The sequence below is a fragment of the Euphorbia lathyris genome, chromosome 6 (assembly GCF_963576675.1).
Source record: "Euphorbia lathyris chromosome 6, ddEupLath1.1, whole genome shotgun sequence".
Classification (NCBI taxonomy): Eukaryota; Viridiplantae; Streptophyta; class Magnoliopsida; order Malpighiales; family Euphorbiaceae; genus Euphorbia; species Euphorbia lathyris.
Window position 1 is genome coordinate 8,996,611 of NC_088915.1, and position 8,822 is coordinate 9,005,432.

Consider the following 8,822-nt stretch of genomic DNA (forward strand, 5'->3'; position numbering starts at 1 on the left):
GCTCGCAATATGTGCCTACTAGATTTTGGGGCTTTTGAATGAGTTAAACCAATTGAATAAAGCGTAAGACAGAGATTAAGCAATTAATCATAGAACAAAACAAGAGCTAAATTATTATTAAAGGCGAAGATAATTGTCACAAGATACAATAAGTCAAGTTCGGCAACTGTATCAAAGAGTACAAACAAGGAAAGATAAAAGGAGATACAAAAATCCCTTTCAGGGAACCTGTTTACTCTGCAGCCGGCAACTTGATCTTAAGGACGGACCTTGATAATTCCTCGAGAAAAAGCTTTGAAGGAGCTTCAATGGAGGTTGAGGAAGATGGAGAAGATGGAGAGGAATTACAAGGGGAAAGCTAAAATAATTTACAAAAATGAAAGATATCTAATTTACATTGGAAAAACTCTATTTATAGACGCGGCTCGGGCCCTTTTCTTGACCTAATTCGTGTCCTTATTGATGTAGGAAGTCGTGGGGTCCATCGTGGCATCGTGGGGGCAAAATTGGTCTTTTTGACCAATTCCCGCAGGTCTGCTCGTCGAGCAGGGCGAGCTGCTCGGCGAGCAGGGCTACTCGCGACGAGCAGCCCCCTGCTCGGCGAGCAGGCACAGTGCTTGGGCAGTGCCTGGGCGGTGCTTGGGCTGCTCGCCGAGCAGCGCCCGGGCTGCGCGCCGATGCTCAATTCACCGAGCGACTGCCGAGGGTCCCCGAGACACGATTTTTGCCTGAAATTGATCATGTTTTAACCTGCACACGCACATAAACTCCAAACAACATTAGTCCAATGGCTAAATTGACCCGCCAATCGCTTATTTGAGCAAACGCTTCGTTTGGTGCGACTTTTGACGGATCAATTAGCTTCAAAAGATAACGGAATTATAATATGCATGCCATTTTGGCCGTATTTGCCTAAATTGATCATAAAACGAGCCTAAACAACGAAAAGTAAATAAAACGTTTCCAATTTCTAACTAACTCACACAAAAGCATTTAAATACGAGAATTGCTCGCTTATTAACAAAATAACGCTAAAACCCGTCCTAAAACCATACCCAAAGATAGGGGTTTTTGACCCCTATCAGCTAACTCCCTTTTCGCTGATCATGAACCCTAAGAATGTTCCATATGTTGCCCCGAAAGTGCATTTCTCTGGGTTTAACTTAATGTTGTGGCGTCGGAGTACGTCCAGTACCTCCCTTATATCATCTGCATGCTTTTCTATGGTCGTACTTTTGATGATCATGTCATCTACATAGACAGAATAATTACCCCTTTTACTATTTGCGAATATCTTGTTCATCATCCTCTGATAAGTTGCACCTGCGTTCTTAAGCCCAAAGGGCATAACTTTGAAACAATAAGTGGCTTGGTGTGTCACGAACAAGGTCTTGATTCTATCTGAGGGCTCCATAGGGATCTGATGATAACTTGACTTCACGTCAGTAAAGGAATACATTGCGTGACCGGCAGTTCCATCTACAAGCATGTCAATACATGGCAAAGGATAGTTGTCCTTGGGGCAAGCTTTATTGAGATCTGTAAAGTCAATGCACATACGATAAGATCCGCCAGCTTTTTTTCACCAACACGACGTTTGCCAACCACTGAGTGTAAAGCACCTCCTCAATGGCATCCGCCTTCTGGAGCTTGGCGATCTCTTCCTCAATCACCTTCTGTCTTTCCGGGCCATGATTTCTCCGTTTCTGGGCCACAGGAACTGCACCTTTATCAATGTTGAGTTTGTGAGTGATTACGTCTGGGCTGATTCCGGGGAGAATTTCATCCTTCCATGCGAAGACATTCTCCGCCTCACAGAGCACTTTGGTGATTGCATCTTTAATCTCGCCTTTGAGCCCCTTAGCCATTCGCACCTACTTTCCATCCGCCATAAGGTACATTTCGGTCTCGCCCAAGGCCATTGTGACGCGCTCCTCTTCATCTTCCTCCTTAGATTGGGGGCGGATCATTAGTGATGCCGAATACGTCTCTTGGGCCACCTTTTGGCTACCTTTGATCATCACACCTCCCTTGACCGTGGGAATGTAAAGTGTTAAGTGGCGAATGGAGATAAGAGCTGCAACTTCAGAGATAAAAGGTCGTCCGAGGATGATATTGTAAGCTAACTGACCATCCAAGACCGAAAACTCTAAATCTCCCCTCCAAATTTGATCATCGTCTGTAAGCTCACAGTCCAAAGTAACTTGGCCTTTTGTTTGAATAGTATGTCCTGTTACTCCCAAGATGTCGACCACGGTTGGCTCTACTTGAACAGGATCAATCCTGAGTTTGGCGAAAGCTCCTCGGGTAATGACATTGCATGAACTTCCAGTATCAATCATTACCCTTTTCATCTCCCAGCCTTCAACCATCATAGTGACGACCAGAGCATCCGCATGGGGTGGTATCTCAGGACCTGCATCTGAAAAGGGGCGATTTAGTGACATCCTGTCAAGGGCGGTAGTCCTTGCCTTTTTCAACGTTGGCTGGTATCCAGGTCCGCCCGCTATGACATTGATGGTCCCCTTTCCTTTCTTCTTTGGGTCCTCCTTGGGTCTGTCACCGTCTCCTCTTTTGCCTTCCGTTTGGATGAACCGATCCAATTTGCCCCTTTCTATGAGACGCTCAATTTCTCGAGCTAACTCCCAGCATGCATCAGTGTCATGGCCATTTTTCCTGTGATACTTACAATAGTTTTTAGGATTTTTACCATTATTGGTATACTCCCCCCCCCCCTTTGGTTCGGGGTATGAAATGCTCTGCTTGTGTTGGCTGTTCTCGATCCACATAAGAACTTCACTCTTAGAAGCATTGAGAGGTGTGAAGGAGGTGACAAACGTTGATTTATTCCTAGAATCTCTTTTCTTGTTTCGGGAGGAAGAATCCTGACGTTTGTCTTTGTCCCGATCTCGAGGACGAGATTCGCCCTTGTCCCTTTTTGGCGATGATGGTGAACCTCGGCGAATGTCGTCCACCTCTATAAAATCCTTACAACGCTCCATCAGCTCCGCCATGCTGGTGGGTTTCTTTCGGATGAGATCTTCCTGCAAACTCTTGCAGGTAGTGTTTCTTACAAAACATTCCACAGCTACGGAGATATCCACATCAACGATTTGTATGCACAATTGGTTGAAAGTGTCCACATACTCTCGAAGGGGTTCATTCGCCTTCTGCTTTAACTCAAAAAGCTTTCCAGATTTCACCACTGCAGGAATACAACCGGCGAATTTAGCACAAAATTCCCTACTCAATTGATCGAAGCTGTTTATCGAGCCCGGAGGTAGGGATTGAAACCACAAATAGGCTGGGCCCCCCCAGTGTGGTGACAAACATTTTGCAGAGCACGGGCTCGGTGGCTCGATTGAGTCTGGCCATTATTCGATACTTTCGAACGTGAGCTTCTGGGTTGTCTTTGCCTGTGTATATTGCGAGATTGTGGATCTTAAAAGCTCTTTCTGTCTCCTCCGCCTCAATCCAAGCTGCAAAAGGCGAATCCCTATTGGCGAACGGGTTGTGCCTGGCATTTTCTTCATTCATACGGAGCACCAGGGCCCTTACTCTATCATCAAAATTTTCCGGATCCGCCCTGGGACGGCCTCTTCGTGGCGATCTACTTGGAGAAGAAGAAGAAGAAGAAGAAGAAGAAGAACTTGAATCAGACGATGGATCTGATGGCGAACGTCTTCCTCCATTACCGCGTCCACTTCCTCCTCCGCCTCCTCCTCCACCACCACCTCCTCCTCCGTTTCCTCCACCTGGGGGAGTCGGACCGCTTCCTCCCCCCTGGCCTCCCGACGGGATGTGTCCAACAGTTCCTGAAGGTGGTAGCGGTGGTGGTCCACTTGCATGGGATGTCTTTTCTGGCCTTTTACTTCGTCTATGGTCAGTAGATGGGGGCGATCTGCCACGACGGGAGGATTTTGCTCGTCGGGGCGAAGGTGACCTTTTCCGCTTATCTTTCTCCTTTCTATGCCTTTTGCGAGTCGGCCCTTTAGATCCGCCAAGAGATAAATTCATCTGCGGATGCCTAGGTATGTTGGACCCGCCAAGATTCAACCCCGGATCCCCAGATCCGCCAGGAAGGGTCGTATCATTTCTTTGACTTCCTTCCCCAGGGAATAACTCCCGATTAAGAGGTCGCTCGCCACCTGATGTCGTGGCAGTTAACATGGAATCCGTGTTGTGAGCTTGAAGGAACGAGGGGCTATGGGCACCTGGTCCAAGGTCAAAGTTGAACAAAGGCAAAGATGAAACGGTTGAAGTAGACGTCGTGCTCCCACGCGGAGGAAGAGTCATGTATGCTCGAAGGCGATTCCCTATTTCAAGCCCATATCGCGCCTCAATATCTTGAGCACACATATTGATAAAAGCAGCTGTAGGCATGTTATTGTCGACATGCGTTGTAGGAGCAGTTGTATCGATGCGACCAGCACTAGATGGTGTAACTAACGGTGTTTCAATCCTTGAGGAGGGATTTTCATCCCCGTTGGTCATTGCGTTTTTAGTGTGAACGAAAAACTCTTTGTTTGATTAAGGATTCCACGCTCATCGCACCACTGTTAACTTGAGGAAAAATCCTTGATCAGAACGCTTCCCTGTGAGGCGCCGTTGGGATCGGCCGAGGACACTCCGATGCCAAAGTCAGTAAGATGGATCAAGGAAATCAACGGAAGGGACAAGAATTAGGAGAATGTGTGTACCTTGATAACCTAGGGGATCAGGCTATATATAGCTGGGAAGTTGTAACCTTCAGGTAATTAGAAAGTCTCCATTAATGCTTCATTAATGGCGGTTACGGGTTATTCTGAACCTGACGGGTTTAGCTAATTAATAACCCATTAATGATCTTTTATGGCCGAGTCGGCGGCCAGTCGTTATAGAGGCGAATGGAGAGATTCGCCTTATAGATCCGCCAGCGGATCTCTCTGAGCTGATCCGGGGAGATCCGCCAACTATCTTCCTTTTGGAGATCATTACGCGGCGTTCTTTGAGGTAAATATCCCTTTTGGTCCTTAGGATTATATCTCAATGTTATCAATATATATGTCATTGTTTGAAATTTTTCTCCGAGCTTGTGTTTTCCGATCACAAGTACTATATACTCTTCTGGAATCTCGATAATAAAATGATTGTTTTTCTTTATAAATATTTTAAATTCATATGGAGTATGCTATAAAGCTTTTCTATTTTTACGCTACTTATTATATGCATGTATTATGAATTTGGTTAAAGCTCGTTAGAAGCTTGATAAAAGCTCAGCTCGGTCAGATTTGGACAAAGCTCGGCTCGGTCAAAATTCGTCAAAGCTCGATTCGAAAGGACTCGACTCGATATATTAACGAGCCAATACCGAGCCTACCTAAGATTCGGCTCGGTTGCACCCTAATTCATACATACACGGAAAATTTTAAGCTTATTCATATTTATAAATTCATGAAACAATTGATATATTTTTGTAATTTGCCGTTCTCTGTTCTTTATTATTGAAAAAAACTGAACTGAACTGAACTGAATTGTACTGAAACTGAAATAATAATATAATCCTTTAAAAATAGCAATAATTAAAATAAAAATCTGAAAAAAATAATAACGGCTCTATTAATAATGATAATAGTAATAATGAAAAAAAATAATTATAAAAAATAATTATGATTATAATAAGTAGTGATAAATTATTGAACTGAACTGAATTAATTACTGAACTGAACTGATTGATACTGAAATTAAGTCATAAAGAACATGACCTAAGCACACTTTATATTCGTTCTTCCCCGCCTGCCCATCTCTTTATAAACCCCAATTCCTATTTCTCCAGATCTCATCGTCCGCCGCCGTGTCCTCCGTTTAAACGCCGCCGCATCATCCGCTGAACCACCGCCGCGTCTCAAATCACCGCAGCCGCCAGGTCCTCCGCTGAACCACCGCTGTTGCAGCATACAGAGACGCGCCGATCTCCACCTGCTTAAGGATCTCCATCAAGGTATGATTTCGATTTCGCTTACCAAAAGATAAACAACTTACTCGTCCTCAAGTTCATATTAGGTCTGCAAGAACAATAGCATTTTTTGAAAAATACAATATCACAATCAAGATTTCATAGAGATAAATCTAGTTACTGTTCTGCTAATCCAATTTTATGCCCTTCTGCATTTTGTTGGAGCAATTGATTATCCTTATATTCTGATTGTTTATTCTTCTATGTATCAGATGATACCATCTCTATTGATTTCAATAAAGTAATAGACCGAATGCCCCTATCAAAATTTAAGATTTCTGCATTTTTCTGTCCTCAAGTCGAAATCTATATAATTCTGCATTTTGTTGGAGCAGTTAATTTTCCTGTTTGGGTATGAGATTTTGTTAGGGCAATTGATTATCCTCATATTCTGATTGTTTATTCTGCTATGCTATCAGAGAAGTTAACAACAAATATCTATTCACCTCCAAATGGATGGAAAAAGGAGAAATATAGAACAAGAGGCTACGGTGGAATTTCTGCCGGAGGAAATTTTGACAGAAATTCTACTGAGATTGCCTGTGAAATCTCTTTTGATATCTAAGACAGTTTGCAAGTATTGGCATTCCATTATAAACTGTACTGGGTTCGTAAAAAAACATCTACTTGCTCGTGCTGCTGGTTACAATCAGCATAAGAAATTCCTTGGCCCTGTTTTCCCTGATAAGAAGAATGCTTCCTATTCCTGTCTTTTGTACAGAGAAGATTACGATGGCACAGTACATGCTGAAGCATTTAATTTTCCATATAAGCTTTTTTTTAGTCATGAAAAGGTGATTCCTGTCAGCCTTTCTAACTCTTGCGATGGATTAATATGCTTCGTTAGAGATCAAAGGATACTCCTATGGAATCCATCTATCCCAACTGACTATAAGATAATTCAATCTCCATTGATTTCAAATGTTGATATAGTCCGAATGGGTTATGATGCTACGTCTGATGATTACAAGATTATAAAAGTCTCTTCCGAATGCCACATTGATGAAGATTACATATCATTTGAAATATTTTCATTGAAAAGCAGCTCATGGAAAAGCAAGAGAATAGCCAAAAAGAATTCTGTGTATTACTATACTTCAAGGTTTATTTATGCGAAGAATGGTCTCCATTGGATCGCAACGCTGTTTAACGAAGAAGAAGATGAGTACACTGACTGTATAATATATTTCGATTTGGCAGAAGAAAGTCTGGATTATTTGAATTTACCTTCAAATAGTTTGGATTGTTCAGCTGTGATGAATTTCAAGGAGTCTATAGCAATTACAGGGGAAAACTCTGAATCCCAGCAAGAGTTATGGGTACTCAAAGACCACTGTGGGTTGAAAAGCGTATGGAACCAAATTTCATGTTCTGATTTTATTTCCCCTGTCCTCTCTGTATTCTTCAGCTTTACGTCGAATGGAGAAACTTTGGTTCAGAGAGGGAATGATAGCTTGAAGGATTCTTACTACTCCTTGCCTGCATCTCCATACTTTGAGAGTTTACTTTCGCCGAGAATGTTGCAGTAGGTGAGAAAACTAGCTACTTAACATTTTATATTGGTGAAAGACTAAAACAACACTGTTATGTGCATCTTGTTGTTGTAGTTGATCAACTATTCTATGCTTGATAAAGCTTCGTTTATGATGATATCAATTAGATTTTCTGTTAATGTTTTGCTGTTTTATACGTCTAAACAACACTGTTAATGGTAATTTTTGTTGCTAGGATTAACTCTCAGTAGCCTTTATGCATCTCATGCTTGGTTTTCAATTGTTTTATATCTGATATTTGAATATAATGGTAAGGCAATCACCAAATTCATATCACCACAGCCTTTCAATAGCTTTCCTGAGTTACTTTTAAGCTTGTTTGTTCAACTTCTGTTCGAATTTGAGAAATTTGTTTAAAAAATTAATGTGAGTTTTGCTTGCTTTAATCAATCAGGTTCTGAAATAGGAAAACGGAGACGGGCTTCGAAGGAGCCTGCTGGAAGATTTGTCACAATTATGGGATTTGCAGTGTTGGAGGAATTCTTGGTGCTGGGACTACACATCTCTTCATCACTTCTCTTGCTGTCCTAAAAGTAAATATGCAGGTTTTGTTTACAATCAATGCAAAATTAGGAGAACTTCTTGAATTGCAGATTGGATCTTTGACATATAATATTGGTGCTCCATTCATTTATATGAATTGCAGGTTATATTTGGTTTATTTTTGTCTTGAAATTGTTTAGTTTTGATATGTTGGGGAAGGAGTGGAAGTAGTCAAACTTATTAGTAATGTAAGTTCAATGATTCTTATGTGAAGAAATGAAGTTTATGAGCAGAATGTTAGTATTGCTATAGTTAAGGGGTCATGTATGTATTTTACCCTAATTGAAATTAGTTATGAACTTGGCCAAAGTGACAATTTAAGATACAGTAACATGATCTACAGAAACAATTCCATACACAAATAGAATTTTCGTTTTTCTTGCATATTTATATCGTATATGGAATATGTAGATAACGATTTTGACACAACAACACGAATTAGTCACTTTATTTATCGACAAGTCAAGTGTTGGTGTAGGAAGTGAAGATTTGACTCACTAGCGATTACTAATATTCATGTAGATGAAACGTTGGTTCTTTTTAATTTCTCACTGAAACATAGGGGGGTTTTGTTTTGATTGTGTTTTTTTTTAACCGTTTTTCAAATTTTTTTTACCCTATATGGAGGAGGGGGGTTTGTGGAGTTGAGGGTGAGAAATGTAAATTCTTACTGACTCATGTTGTCATGCTAGGTTTTTTTTTTTTTTTTTGAAAGCACTCAGTCATGCTAG

At 41.5% G+C, this 8,822-nt stretch overlaps 1 protein-coding gene across 1 annotated transcript; it reads left to right on the forward strand.

Annotated features, from left to right (window-relative positions):
• The first annotated feature begins 5,771 nt into the window (after positions 1-5,771).
• On the forward strand, positions 5,772-8,414 carry LOC136234206 (F-box/kelch-repeat protein At3g23880-like). Its single transcript, XM_066023999.1, has 3 exons — positions 5,772-5,980; positions 6,415-7,524; positions 7,943-8,414. Exon 2 carries the CDS (start codon positions 6,448-6,450, stop codon positions 7,522-7,524), a length of 1,077 nt encoding a protein of 358 aa, XP_065880071.1. The 5' UTR covers positions 5,772-5,980; positions 6,415-6,447; the 3' UTR covers positions 7,943-8,414.
• The last annotated feature ends 408 nt before the right edge of the window (positions 8,415-8,822 follow it).

Excerpts from the sequence above, each read along its gene's own strand:
- LOC136234206 (XM_066023999.1), top strand. The coding sequence starts at position 6,448 with ATGGATGGAAAAAGGAGAAATATAGAACAAGAGGCTACGGTGGAATTT.